Source organism: Apteryx mantelli, chromosome 2, assembly GCF_036417845.1.
Source record: "Apteryx mantelli isolate bAptMan1 chromosome 2, bAptMan1.hap1, whole genome shotgun sequence".
Lineage (NCBI taxonomy): Eukaryota > Metazoa > Chordata > Aves > Apterygiformes > Apterygidae > Apteryx > Apteryx mantelli.
In genome coordinates this window covers 110,931,686-110,946,445 of record NC_089979.1, presented here as the reverse complement: position 1 = coordinate 110,946,445, position 14,760 = coordinate 110,931,686, and the positions used below count along the sequence as shown (strand labels likewise).

General features: G+C 40.5%; 1 protein-coding gene across 1 annotated transcript in view; it reads left to right on the top strand.

The window, feature by feature from the left end:
- Positions 1-14,760, top strand: part of HECW1 (HECT, C2 and WW domain containing E3 ubiquitin protein ligase 1) — a 203,541-nt gene extending 188,781 nt beyond the window's left edge. Inside the window, exons 25-28 of the mRNA XM_067291220.1 lie at positions 3,266-3,412; positions 4,484-4,598; positions 5,850-6,048; positions 14,321-14,760. Coding sequence (XP_067147321.1) covers positions 3,266-3,412; positions 4,484-4,598; positions 5,850-6,048; positions 14,321-14,432 — 573 coding nt within the window. The 3' untranslated portion in view covers positions 14,433-14,760. The remainder of the gene's footprint in view (positions 1-3,265; positions 3,413-4,483; positions 4,599-5,849; positions 6,049-14,320) is intronic.

Genomic DNA, 14,760 nt, shown 5'->3' with positions numbered 1-14,760 from the left:
CAGATATTTTCCTTTTAGGTTCTGTGTCTCTTCACCTGCCTTGCACCTAGGTAACATCTTGGTATGTACATCCAGTTATAATACTTTTTACCACTTACCTCTGTATTAGTCAGACAGATGATTCCCTTTAGCCTAGCTGATCTGGATAACTATGGCTTTAAGGAGGGAGCAACCCTGGCTTCAGTGCAGGCTGGAACCAGAATACATACCAGGGTCTCCTGTGGATTTTTTTGGCTTGCACCAAAGCCTTGGTCCGTTTCACAATTGTAACCTGTTCTACATTTAAAGAAAGGAGGGGGGGGAAAAAAGGATAATTTTCAGTGAAGTTGATTTTGATGTATAAATAAAAATACATAGGGAGATTTGGAAGCATCTGCATGAAAACAGCCTCCAATAATGTGGGAGTGGGTGAGACCACCTTGACATAAGGAAGATCTGGCAAAGCCTTGGAAGGGACCAAAGCAATATTCAGGGAAAGCTTACAGACATCTGAGGAGATGCTAAAAGCTAGAGAGACTGAAGAACCAAGCTTGCCATGAACTACAGAAGCTCAAAGGATAGAAGTTAATCATTGCGTTAGCTGATGGATAGTGTCAAAGGGAGCAGAGATCAGCTGGAATATATGGACAGTGGTTCTTGTACCTCAAAAGCAAAGTTGACAGGAGCAGATTGCCCGGAGTGAAGGCCTGCAGAGGCAATGGAGAGCTGGACTAGTATCGGAGGGGAGGAACAGTGACCCTGAGAATAAATGGGCAGCTCAGCAATAAGGAGCTTGAAAGTAACAGAAAACAAGCAAGACTTCAGAGGATATTTTCAAAACTGAATTTAGTCTGCTTATACTGCAAATGGAGGCAAAGGAAAAAGGAAAGAGAAAAGGGTGTGAGGGATGAGCAGAGTCAAGATGGATGAAATCAAAAGGATGAGGAAGAAGAATTGAAGTAAGAAGCCTCTGTGGGAAAGATAGCACTGTTTTTCACAGACCTAAATGCAGGGGGTTTTTTCTTGGCTTTGAGCTGAGAGTTTACATGACATTCAACTAACAGTGCAGCATTTTCCCTGGAAGGTATGGCTATATAAGACTAATGCATGAAGACAGACATAAACATGCAGATGTATTCACAAAGACAGATGAGACAAGTTTGTGTTTGCATTGGTAGACTACAAAGGTGAATAAGAATCTCAGTCTGAATTGCCCTGATGCATCTGAAGGTAACATTTGGCACGCTAATTACTGATTATACTCTTCACAAAGAAGAGAGACAATTGCATAGGAGTCTGTTAAGGAAGATAAGAGGTGGCTCCAAAGAGAAAAGAAAAAATAATCTGCTGTAGATACTGTGATGCTAAAGCAAAAGAACACTTCAAGACAGATTTTGATGCCAGCTTGCATGTTGTCTAGTACTTTGTAAGTACTAGACACTAACCTTGCTAGAATTAGTGATGGAAAAAAATGATTCTCACCATGAATTTAGAGTGTCAGAATCCAAGCGTCCTAAGTGAAAGTGAGATTTCCCCCCTCTCCTGAAATCTGCTAAGTGCTGACAGTAAAATACCCAAGAAATCACAATCACATTTTTTGCTCACAGAGGGATCCCAGTTGGAAATCCTTGCATGTCAAGAATATCTGACCATTTAAATGCTGTCTGAACACTGCTTTGCTGGGTACATATGCAAGCATAGATCACAGTGGGAGCTCTGCTAATATTTATAAAGCTGCATTTCAAGGGTTAGGTAAGGGAAACAAAAAGTAGCTCTTTGAGGAGCTATTTTGTAGATGGGTAACAGGCCTTTTTTCCTGCTTCACAATGACTTTATTATAAACCAGTCACTGCTTTCATCATTTCTTTCCTGCCTCATCTCTGGTTTGTGAATTCAGCTTTTAAACCTTTTGGGCCAAATCCTCTTTCATGATACATTTTTTTTATAGCATTTACTACAGAGGAGCACGAGTCTTATTGCCTACAGGTCCCTAGAGCACCCCTGTAATACCAAAAATATGATGTAGAACCAAGAGTCCCAAAGTCTTATTGGTGGGGACTGGATGCCAATATGAAGACTTTGCTTACAGGACCTGAGAGGTGGCAGTTGCTTGTTACCCTAAGTACTTTTGCATGCTTTTATGCACTAGAAAGTGTTCTTCCAGGCCTATATTAACTACCTCCAAGCCCTATATGTGGATGCCATGGCAATTGCTCCAGTCAGGCAGAAGGAGTGGGCTAGACTGGCCTGCAGTTTGGTAGACTGCATAAGGGCAGTCTACGGGAAAAATTATTCCATCAGGTTTGTTGAAATTGAGATCTAACATGGAGGTTTCAGGAAAACATTTTTATCTGGATGTTCTAAAGTAAAAATTAGTTATATTTACTCTGGAACATTTTCTTTTAGAGTTAAAATGTCTCCTTACTGCTCTAAACATAATTCTGAATTCCAGCTCACAGCTGTGATTTAAACTTATCTGAACAAAAAAGAAAAAGCAGTGACCCATTGTCATTGATTGGCTGCCTCCGAGTGTAGATCATTAATTGTATTTGAAATTATACAGATAATGAGAATTTGAAGAAATCGGTCACCAACACATCTGGCTATTTATGGGAAGTCTTGCAGGAGATTCAGAACAATTGGACTTGAAGGCGTGCTTAAAGCTAGACAATGTTTAGTGGTGGTTCTTAACAGCTACATCTTGATGCTGCACAGTCTTGAAGAGTGCAGTGTGGCAGCTTGGCCAGAGTCTTCCCCTCTGGAGGTGTTACTCTGTTGGTATAATGGCAATGCAGTGATTTACAGTTGGGAATTTAACCTGAACCAGCTGCAAATTCCTAAACCGTTCCATCCAGCCTTACTTGTTCTTACTGTTTCTCGACAAAGCTACAGATTAGGTGACTCACTGAGTGTTTCCTAATTCATGATGTTTCTATAGGTCCCTCAAGCAGAGTGACCTAAATATGCTCTGTATGCCATCTTTTGGGCTAATAAATAAATAGATAAATAATAATATGTGAATAGTAGAAATAATGAATATGTATTCATGTAGTTCATTTACTATTTATGCTAAACATCATTGTTATAGCAGCAGAAAACTGAAGAGGGTAGCAAAATCCCCTCATTATCCTTTGTGTTTGTACTACAAATCAATGAAGGGCCAGGACAGAATGAGAAATATGGCTGCTATATTTATTTTCCACTTACACTTTTAAAGCCCAACTTGAAATTTGAAACACAAAGTGATCCATACATTGCTACCCCATTATTTTTCTTTGTTCTGTAGGTGACAGAAAGAGAATTGAAATCTGGAGGGGCAAATATGGCAGTGACAGAAAAGAACAAAAAAGAGTACATAGAGAGAATGGTTAAGTGGCGAGTGGAACGAGGGGTTGTTCAGCAAACAGAGGCCCTGGTCCGTGGCTTCTACGAAGTAAGTAACAAACAATGCTCCCACCATCTTCCATTCATCATCTCAGTTTGATGACCCCATGGTTAAATTATGCTGCATCATCACCCTATGAAATGGCTAAAAAGGCACAGGTGGAAAGGATTGGAGCTCTGAAATCTGTAGCAGCCAGCAACCTTGGAGATGACATGTTAGCATTAAGGGAGAAAGGAAAGAAATGTGTATTGTCAATATGATAAAGCATGATGATGAAGAGGAAAAGGAAGCCACAGGTAGACCTGAGACACCATTAAGAAAGTTCACTAGTGTCCAATCCCATAGTAAGAAAAGTGGTGGTGTGAAAACTTTGCTTAACCCTGCAACAACAAACTAAAAGAACAAACTAAAGAATGGCAGGTTAGTTGGCTTATAGTCAACAAACTAAAAGAATGGGAATTCAGGAAAATGAAATGATAGATAACAAGCACACAGAACAGTACCGGTAGCTGATGGCACTGAGAAGTCATGCACAGACATTTACGAGGGGTGGGAGCCAGTTAGGGTGACTTTGTAGCTGAATAGAACTGGTCAGAGTTTTTGCTGTAGAATGGGATTGGCCAGGTGACTCCTTACAGTTTACAAAACTGTGCATGTGGTTCTCTAGCTTTTTCTCCTTGTGGATACTACAGACTGTTAAAACTTTTGTTTTCATGTGATGAAGAAGATGAACCTCTGCTGCAGCTTCAGTGGATGAAGACCTGAGGCTGCTGTGAACAACTGTAAACAAATTCCAATGTAAACAAAATATAAAAGAAATTCTCCATATTACAAATCCAGTGCCCATTTGACCATCAAAATCACTTGTCAGAACCGATGTAATGGTGAAGAATCTTCTGCGCAAACTATGTCTTGTCACTTGTATTGTTTTATTCTGGTCAAATCTCATGTGTCAGTATTGTTTGCAGCTCAAGACATCAGCAGAGGAGTGGAAGTTGTCCATCAGCATGCAGCCTTTGTCAGAATAGGGAGCTGGCCATCAGAGCCATAGGTTTATGAGACATTACATCTCCTTTATTTCCAGTCTGAAATTGTGCTAACAAGTGTTTTATGTTCTAGGTTGTAGACTCCAGACTTGTCTCTGTTTTTGATGCCAGAGAACTGGAGCTGGTTATTGCTGGCACTGCAGAAATAGATCTCAATGACTGGCGTAACAACACAGAATATCGTGGAGGTAAACTGTCTGCTAATGCTTACTAATAGCTCAACTTTTTTCAGTCTAAATCATGAAAGACTTGGTCCATTTTTTCCTTCTGCCTTTCCTGAGGGAAATGCCTTATTTCATTCAGAAGGTTTTTGTGAAGAATAATTCATGGAACAAAATAAATAAGACCTCAGGATTTGATCAACAGGTTTAATAATACTGAAATTGCTTCTTCACAGATTTTACTTAGTCTCAATTTCTACTGACTTAACAGGAGTTTTAACTAGTAAGGACTGAAAAGAATCTGCAGTATTAGGTCTAAACGTTACTTACTTTGACTGTGAGTGAACTCCTGGCCTCACTGGAAATAGTAGCACTTGGCTTCAACAGGGAAGGGGATGGAAAAGCCAAATTCCACTGCTCCCAATTACACTTCAACAAAATAGAGATCTTTCTTAACCATCCCTCCACCTTAAATATGTCAGGTTGGATTCTTTCCCTTCTCCTCTAATGCTTGGCCTGTTTTTGCTTTAAATGCTGAGCATGATTTATCCAGGCTGTCTTGGATGATGGATAAATGTGAAATCCACCAGTTCTGCACTACAAAAGGAAAGTCCCTGAGGTTCACATATCCTCCCCTGAAATACAAGGCATAAGTCTTTGGTGTTGACTGCCCAACCTTTGTGTTACCTTGAAATACTCAGCTAACCACAAGCAGGACTGGTCCCCCAAGTTATTTTCCTCCTCCTTTTCCCAGTAGTGCTACTGAGACAGATTTATCCTGGGTTTATGCTGGCTTTCACTAGCACGAATGAAGGCACAGAGCCCCTAAGGTGGGAAGTCTGCCAGGGAAGGACTTGCAGCAGCAAACTCCACTCCGTATGTTGGACACTAACACAACCCAGAAGAGAATGTATTTGGGAACCAGAAATTTTGCTTGTTAAGTCATCAGGATGCACACTGTGTGGGATTTCACTATTGGTCCTTTATATTTCATGCAGATAACCCCATGCTTGCAAAGGGATTTGTGAGAGGCCAAGGTACCTTGGATTTTAATTTGAGTTTTAGGGTTTCAGATGAGTTAGTCATCTTATAGTATCCAGAGATACTGCATAAGATTGGGGCTGTGACCTACCACTTGTCAAGAACAAGATATGTTGTTTGATCAAGATCTTTCCAGTAAGAAGAGCTGCTGTCCATGTTAGTGGGAATGTATTTAGATGTTACATTCACTGCTTAGAGGGTGTGAATTTAATTTTTCTCTCTTGCTTTTGTGTTTAGGTTACCATGATGGACACATAGTAATACGGTGGTTCTGGGCAGCAGTGGAGAGATTTAACAATGAACAGAGACTCCGGTTGTTGCAGTTTGTCACTGGAACATCAAGCGTGCCATATGAGGGCTTTGCAGCTCTCCGAGGGAGCAATGGGCTACGGCGCTTCTGTATAGAGAAATGGGGAAAAATAACATCCCTCCCAAGGTATGTCAAGACTAGGATAAAAAAAACAGTCGCTGTGAGAAAGATGAGCCTGGTACTTGGTTGCAGTGTCTCTTGCAGTGAATGATAATGAATACAATAAGGACATCCTAAAACTGCTGCAAAGAGACAAGTTTCAGCTTATTCTGTAATTGCATTCAGAGAAAAGCGGTTTCTTTTGCTGCCTTTTTGATTTGCAGGCTCAATTTGAACTACTTTGAATTTTGGGAAATGGTTAAGATACAAATTTTCCTAGATCTAAACCTAGTCTTCTTATATTTGATTCTGGATGAGATCCAGACCAGCAGGAGCCTGTCAGCTGTTCTGTTTTCTTTGCCTCCAAAATGCCAGTAAAAATACTTGTGAGGTTACAGAGCCATGAAAGCCAAATTCTGTTTCTGAGTTTTGGCCAGAGACCTGAGTGTAATCCTTTCATTTGCTCTGATGGTTCCACTTTTTCACCATGAGGAGGCTTAGTAAAGGGACTTCAGACCATGTGGTAATAATACCCAATTTGTTACATTTAGTTCAGTCAACCAACTAGGAGTAAATGAGCCATAATATCATGCAGAGTCAACAGACTTCAGAATGCCTCCCAAAGCAGGGATCATCTTCCTTTCTAAAATGAAGGGACTGGGGCACAGAGGGGTGGTCTGACTTACCTAAGGCTGCCCAAGAGAGTTGTGACACAGCCAACGATACATTCAGTTCTGGATTCTGCTCCAGCACTTTGTCTCTGACCAGCACTCATCCTTCCCCCCTGAACTTGGTTATCTTTTCTTGAATGCCCTTACAGCTGCCTGAGGCTCTACACCATCGAGATTACAATGCAGAGCATTCTTCATGGGGCTGCATCTGAGGGCCTCTAGGATACTTTTGCTAAGTGACCCTTTTACATAACATTTACCCTCCCGAAGGATGCTTTCCTCCTGCACTCCAAGGTCCTCGTTGCCTACTCACATTTGAATTATCCTCCTGGAAATGAACTGAAAGCCAAAGGAGCCTGAAACTCTCACCCCACTTGCATTTTGCAGCTTACCTGCCTGCATTCAGTTCCTCTGGTGACTCCCTCCAGGCCAGGGTTGGCTAGAATCAGGGCAAATCTTCCATAGATCTTCCCAGACCAGGCAAGCAAAAAGGCATTTTCAGAGATTCCCTTGGACTCTATCATTTGCTTGCAGCTGCAATCCAAAGGAGGCTAACTACTTTCATGGCACACTGCAAAATCTGTTCTGCCAGACCTTGTGGACATATTCAGACAGTCAATTAACCATGGGTCTGATCCAGTTTTCCAGTTATCTGCCATCTATGTTAAAACAGAAGCATGCTATAAGGAACAGACTTGAGAGGACCTCCAGAGCTCTCTGGAGAAGGAAAATCCAAATATGGTCAGCACCTTAGTCCAAGCACAAGCATGTTCAAGCCCATGTTTGTGCAGTGGGGATGCACTGGAGCTGGGCCTGCACACCACATCAGCAGACTTTCTGAGCTCATATCTTATGTGGACTCCATTTAAGGTCAGGAAAAAGGAAGGGAGCATTTTTAAGGCATGGTTCATCCCACCTTAACACAGATTTTTAAAATAGCTCAGCTGAATCACACCTGGTATGTTCTGATTTATTTCCATCAACTATAAAGACTATACAGAAGGCTAGAGCCTACATGAGAGCTAGATGTAGGCATTGAGATTTAAAAGCAAGTGAAAACATGTAAGGTCAGTGAAGTAACTCATGCCCGCTGTACTTCAGCCAGCATAACAGCCAGGAATGAGGAAAGAAAGCCCAAGAGTTGGTTTGCTGTGATTAGGCTTGATCTTAGCTTTGCAACTTATATATAGTCTGGTTCTATATATTGGTTTCCGAGCTGACTGAGGGCATTCCTGCCTGTAGACAGGCAGAACCTCAAAGAGTGCAAGCTGCAGATGGCCCAGCATTTCTGCAGAGCTGTCTCTACACACCTTGCTGGGATGGGAAGGGGCAAGAGGGAAGGGTGGGCCTTGGAACAGGTACAGAAGATGCCCTGGACTGACTCATCCAGTTCTCAAAAGGTAATTGGCCTTCTTCTACTCTGCTTAACTTTCTTTTGTGAACCTAGGCATTACTTATGACCTAGATTCAGTTTGCCCCAAGATATTCACGCTAACAGCTTTAGGTTTGTCTGCTGATCACTGAACTTGTTGCTTTCCCTGAAAGAGGCCTCTTTTCCAGGTGAAAGTTGTTAGCCCTTTTAGAAGTCTCAGAGCTCTGTGTTCATTTTAGCCAGGGGAAAAAGAAACAGCACTTGCTCATGGGGAATAAACACAGCTTGATCACTGTGAATTTATTACCTGTATTTTTATAAAATTATGGGGTGCTGCCAAGTATACACAGTGTTAAGAAATACATAAAACACACAGGCTAAACCTGGAGGCTCCCTAAATCCTTAGTTAAGCAACTAAATAAATGTTATTTTAAACTTTTTTTAAAAAAAAATGCCTGATCATGGATTCCTTGTGTTTATTTAGATTTAGTTATGTATTTATTTAGATTTAGAGGCTAAAAAAGTCATATGTCATATCCTGTAGACCTTTTGGCCCTATAATACACACTAACTTTAGCTGTTTAAAATAATCCACAACAAATTCCTGTCTCCCACTAACAATTCTTCCAATTTTACAGTGAGAGCTACCCTTGCTCCACATTTTCAAAGGTCTAGGGAAAAAAAAAAACAGCTTTCCCATATGCCTTAGCAATCATCAGATTTGGTCATTTATGTGCTTAGATATGGATTTTGGCCTAAGTTCTTAGGCCCACAGTAGATGTGATAAGCTAAGAGATGTTATAGTAGATGTTTGCTTAAAGTTCCAGACACCTGATGCATCTGGCTTTCCTGCAGTCCAGGTAGAAGCTGGATCACTGGGGATATGTTAGTCTGGCCCTTGCATTTTCAGGTCTTTTACAAAGTATTGAGATAACTTTTAGTTGTGTCAGAAGAGCCCAGGACTCTTCCTATATTCTCTTACTCCTGCTCCAGACAGCTGATGTGGTTAGGAGACTCTCCCTTACGTCTTGTCCTAATGCTTTGGCGATGGAGTATGCAACCGCAATTTGCTTATAGTGAGCAAAGATGTGATGACACCTAATGACATAATAGCATAACCACTAATATGTAACACCTAGAGTGCTTCTTGAAAGCACTGTGGATAATCAAGTCTTTTTCAGGAAAGTTGAGAAGCCAGAAGGTTTATTCTAAGCTTATTGGTGCTCTTGTTTATCAGGAGCAGTTCTGCTACATGAAGATGGTAACAGTGGTGTAAAATGCTGATGCAGGACAAATAAGAATTAGATCACAATATTGGGTTATTTCTTGAGTCTGTTTGTACCAGACACATTATTCCTATCTGTATCTTCTCTGAGTGCACATACGTTAGAAAGTTAAAATAGTGCACATCTCAGAGATGCTGCTCAAATCCCAGATCTCCAGACCATGACCCTTAAGCAGGTACCAAAGAGACTGCCAAATTTACAATTTGTCAGTATGACTTATTCCAAACTGCTGTAGCATATCAGATGAAGTAACACTGAATAAGTAACAGGGTCAAACACTTGTTCATCAGGGTTGAGTTTTACTCTTCCTTTTTAATATGCAAAACTTTCTCTTGAAATAAAGGAATTACATATTTACTTCTTGTAACTGACCTGGCTTTCTACTCTCTAGTTGCCTGAGTAGGGATCTATGGAAAACTCTTCCAGCTATAGCCTCTTTTGAAGAAGGAAGCCTCTATGCTTCTTTCCTGGGTCATGTAGATATTTAACACTAAACCAGCTTCAGCAGTAGTTTTACAAAAACTTATCCTTCATTCCCCACCAAATATTAATGAACAGACACTGATTTTCTACCTGGAATAACATAGCTTCATGCGATATTGTAGGAACAGAACTTCTGGCCTCAAACATGCATATTCAAAGAACCAGCAGTATTTTCTACTCGAGGTATAGGAGGAAGCAGTTCCTTTTCTTAAAATTTCAGCCTGCAAAGTTCTTAATACCTACAATTGCCACTGTCCCATCTTCTGGTTGCACTCCACATGTGGACAGAACTCATGTCAGATCCAAGGGTAGTTCTGCTTGAGTAACAATTAAATAAGGATCTCAACATGTATCTCAGTGATTTAAATCACAATTGACACAATGAGGTCTTTTTTCCCCATCATTGCTGAGTTGTAACTACCCTTTCATCAAAAGAGATTTTCATTCGGCAGAGTGATATTAGTGATTACCAGCATACTGTCTGCAGGTTATGTATGATAAAAATTGTCAGTGCTAGTAAATATTTGATCTTTCATAGCAGAGTTCTGTCCCTATTAGATGATAAAATATTTAAACAGAAATCCCCAGAATCCCATATAGCAATTAAAAAAGATTGTGTGTGACTACGAAGAACTTTGTTCTCATCATTTCCTCCTTTCCCAGTGGAGTGTGTGTGTGCACGTGCTTTGCTGTCTTTTATCTTTCCTTATCTCCCTTCCTTCTTCTCTTTCCTCTTTTTTCTCATATATAACAGAACTATCATCTACAAGTCCACATTCATCTATTAAGCAGTGGTTCCCAGACAGCATACAAGTGTTCCTTCTTACAAACCAAAGGAACAAAAGTAGATATCTGTGAGCCTTGAGGCTGACCCAAAGGGGGTTGTGGGTTTGTTTAAAGACAGCAAGGTGAAAAGGAGAAATGCACGGTTTCTGTCTGACTGGCATGATTACATCAAAATGCAAGTCTTACTTTAGTTGGCAGGTTCAAGCTATAAATTAGATAGGAGGGGATTCTGTGTTCTTTTACTGCCTTTGGACTCTCATCATTATGGGCATTAACAGAAGTGACAAGGAAAGAAGAATGCAAAAAGCTTAAAAGCTTAACACACAATTTTTAGAGAGAATTCTTAAAAGGAAAGACATAGCACTGTGAACTGTCAGCCAGATTAAAAATTCAGACCTACTAAAATTTCTGTGAGCAATAAAAGCAAGCTGCAAGGAAGGATGAAATTTTAAATGGTCCTTTTACTGCTTTACTTACCAGAGGATGAGGGCATATGAGGGTCAGAACTGGTTTACATGACTTTTTATCTTGCATTTTCTTCTGGAGAAGCCAGAATGCTTTCCGTGAAAGCCCTTACCAATCTAATTCTTATTCCAGACCTCTCACTTCCTGAACACCTCTCAAATATCAGCAGGTTCACATGGCTGGAGACTTAATTAAAGGAAGAAAGACTTTTCTGATTGCAATGACTGTTTCTTCTACTGCTGATGCAATGTTTTCACCCCAATATGTACAGCAAGCCCAGTACTACAAAACAGCATGTGTCTCCTGGAATATGCTTACTGCAGTCATTCCCACTGGGATCAGTAGTAGGAGGTCAACACCGTTCCAAACGAACTTACCCTGCTGTAGGACGAGGCACAGAGTTAGGTGATAGTAGATGTTACAGAAAATATCCTTGCCTCTTAATTGCCCTGTTTACTTCAGCATCATGCAGCATATGATATAAACAGACTAGAGGTTCAGCTAAGTGTCTTTGGTCCAGCTCAGAAAAGAAAGGTTTCAGCTTTTAATTGCAAGAGACAAAGGCTGTGCACAGCTGCACGGAGAGAGGGAACACTGAATGACAAGGGGGTCCCAATCATCCTTCTCTCTCAGACAAGGCAGAATATGTTGCTCAGTTACACAAGCAGACACCAACTGTGGCCTTTGCAGCAAAGAACCACTTGGGCTCATCGCAGAACGCATACCCGACAATTTTGCACATAAGTACCTAGCCGTGAGCGGGTTTCATTGGCTTCACTGGAGTTGCAGCAGATCTACATTTGTTTCCCAGAACAGAATTTGACCTCAGGTTTTGCCCTTTAGCCAGCAATATATTGTGTTTTGCATCTTGAGAAGGTAGAGTTGTTGACCTGCATAGTACTCCTGAAAATTAGTTTTCCTTTTTGATTTGATGGGACTTTTTGGAGTGAAGTGATTTTTTTGTATAAAGTTGTTGGACTAGAGAACACAAGAGCATTGCTTGGCAAGATGCTTAAATGCTTCTAGACACGTTAACCTTTTCTTTCTTTCTTTGTAATTGTTTCTTCCCACAATAAACTCCTTTAGACCTTCTATAGAAGAGCCCACTTCTGTGAACCTTGTAATAGGAAAACAAATTCATCTTTAGTCTGAATTTGAGCCAGACCAAGAATGACTAACAATCAACAACATTGCAAGGTTGTTTCTTAGACAGTATGAAATGAGAAAGATGATGATCGGTCTCCTACTAGATGAATGTCTGCAAGAAAATAAACAGCAGAACCACTGGCTGTGGATATTTCGGCACTGCAAAATGCAGTGCAAGACGGAGATGTCTGAGATGCCATATTCTCACACAGTTAAACGTGCCCACGGTTGAATACCATGCAGAGATGTCACTTTGGGCTCAGTGTAGTTATGTTAGCACAATCCACACCAAAGCTGTTGTGACTATGCCACTCCCAGTTCTGGAGCTATACAGCTAAGCTGGGTGTCTCCAAATGGTGCTCTGTTGCCTTGGGTAAATATGTCCTGAATGGACTAAGAGAATCCTTGAGTTAATTAACTCCCAGTAGTTGATACGTGTTGGCAGTGGATTGGAGAAACAATTTACATTGCCAAAGATTACTGAGATAAACAATAAACAGTGCAGAGCTACTCATGGATAACACACATGATCTACCATGTTTAATTTCAAGAGATGTATTAAATAATTGCCTTATTTATGCACATTTTCCTCTAACTCACATGTGTTCCCAGCTGTTTCAACAAATTCTGTTTATTGTACACTCTCCCGGAGTGACCAGCTACCACTAACAAATTTTCATTCGGGAGGGGGAAAAAAAAGATGGTAAAAGCTCTCCTAATTGAAATAGAATGAAACTGTGAAAATTACATGCCTCTGGCTATTTCAATTGCCTGACTGCTTTTAATGATTCACCATAGGTGCTTGATAATTCTTTCCCTTCAAATACGCAAGTCTCAGGCCAGCCAGTCTACCAGTATCATGGGTGGCCTAAGAGATAACTAACAGGATTTCAAATAGTGTCCACTCTAAGATAGCTCTTCAGCTTCGGTACTGAAGAAGTAGCATTGTATTAAGGTAGGAGATAGAAGAGCTGGAAGTAAAACAACTTCCCTGCTTCTAACAATACCAAGGACCAGATGATTAGACATTGTTAGCCACTGAGGCTGTATTTCCTTCCATAGCGTTTTGTCAATTCACATTTATCAGAGGGAGCAAAAGGAAACAGAAATATTCCTTGCATCATGTAAACCTCAAGGTTGACTGAAAAATAATGTTAACCAAAGTGTGTCCCCTCTGTTGAATGAGCTCTATGTTTCTGAGTCAGTTTAAATGGATGAGCTGTTTGGGGCAGGGACTGTGTCTTTGTTCCATGTTTGCATAGCACCTCACATAGTGAAGTGGGATCCACATCTGAGTCTAATTGCTGCCATCAGTAAAGCTGCAACAAGGTGGAGGCAAGATTGGTTCCCATTCCAGGGGTTCCTGTGAAGATGCTGCCAACTGGGGGTAAATGTAATGACAGAATTGGGGGACAAGAGGGTCATCAAGTTGGCAGCTTGCTCTGGGAAGGAAATATTTTGCTTCTGCCTTGGCTACCACAAATAAATAATAACATTTAAAGGCCAAATTTGCAGCAGATGGCTTGCAGATGACTTACAGGAACATTTTTAGCAACCTTCCTTCTTCAGTTACTAGGATTCAAGATCCCTGAATGGTCTTTTTTCAGTCAGCCCTGTCTCATTATAAACACTTGTTGAGCTCATTCTGTCACTATAGTTCATCACATTATGGCTGTCCACTGGTGCAAAACTTATTAGCTACTCATGTTGGATGTACAGCTGAGTTGCATTTTGTGGAAAAACTCAAAGCAACCAAAATCAGAGCAGTGGCATTTTTGTCTCTGTCTGATCTCATATCACAGCTCCTCAGTGACCTCCAGCATACTTCTCCATGAAGATCCCTGCAGATCTCTGCAACATCTAATGGAGGGATAGCTTGTCTCTTCTGTTTGAAATATGCACGTGCATGCACACATATATTTCAGTACTTTCTGACTTTTGGCAATTTAAGAGTTTTACTTTAATACTTAGAATTTATTTTGATCTGTCTTAAGTGAGCTTGAGTGTCTTGAGTCTCACCAGGATTTTTTTTTCTCATTAGAGTGTTTATTTAGATTAAATTTAACATGCAGCATATTTTCCTTTTGCAGGGCACACACATGTTTCAACCGTTTGGATCTTCCACCTTATCCCTCATATTCTATGCTATATGAAAAGCTGTTGACAGCTGTTGAAGAAACTAGTACCTTTGGACTTGAATGAGGGAGTTCAGGCACTTCTGGTGTTTTTCTGGTTGATGATGTCACCTTTCCTTTCTGCCATCATTTGATCTTGGTTTCCCATGTTTTTATTTTTGAAAACAAAAAAAAAATCAAGATTGACAAAAGCTGTGCATGAAGAACTGCCGCTAAGATCTAACCTTCATGCTTTCATCCTCTGTTTCCAATGGACTGCTAGTCTGTATGCAATAGAAAAACAACTGTCTCAAGGTTTCTGTATATCTCTACATACCTCCATTAATAACAATGAAAATACAAATGCAAGTTATGCTACACTTGGCCAAATGTTAATAAATGTTTACTTCCACCTA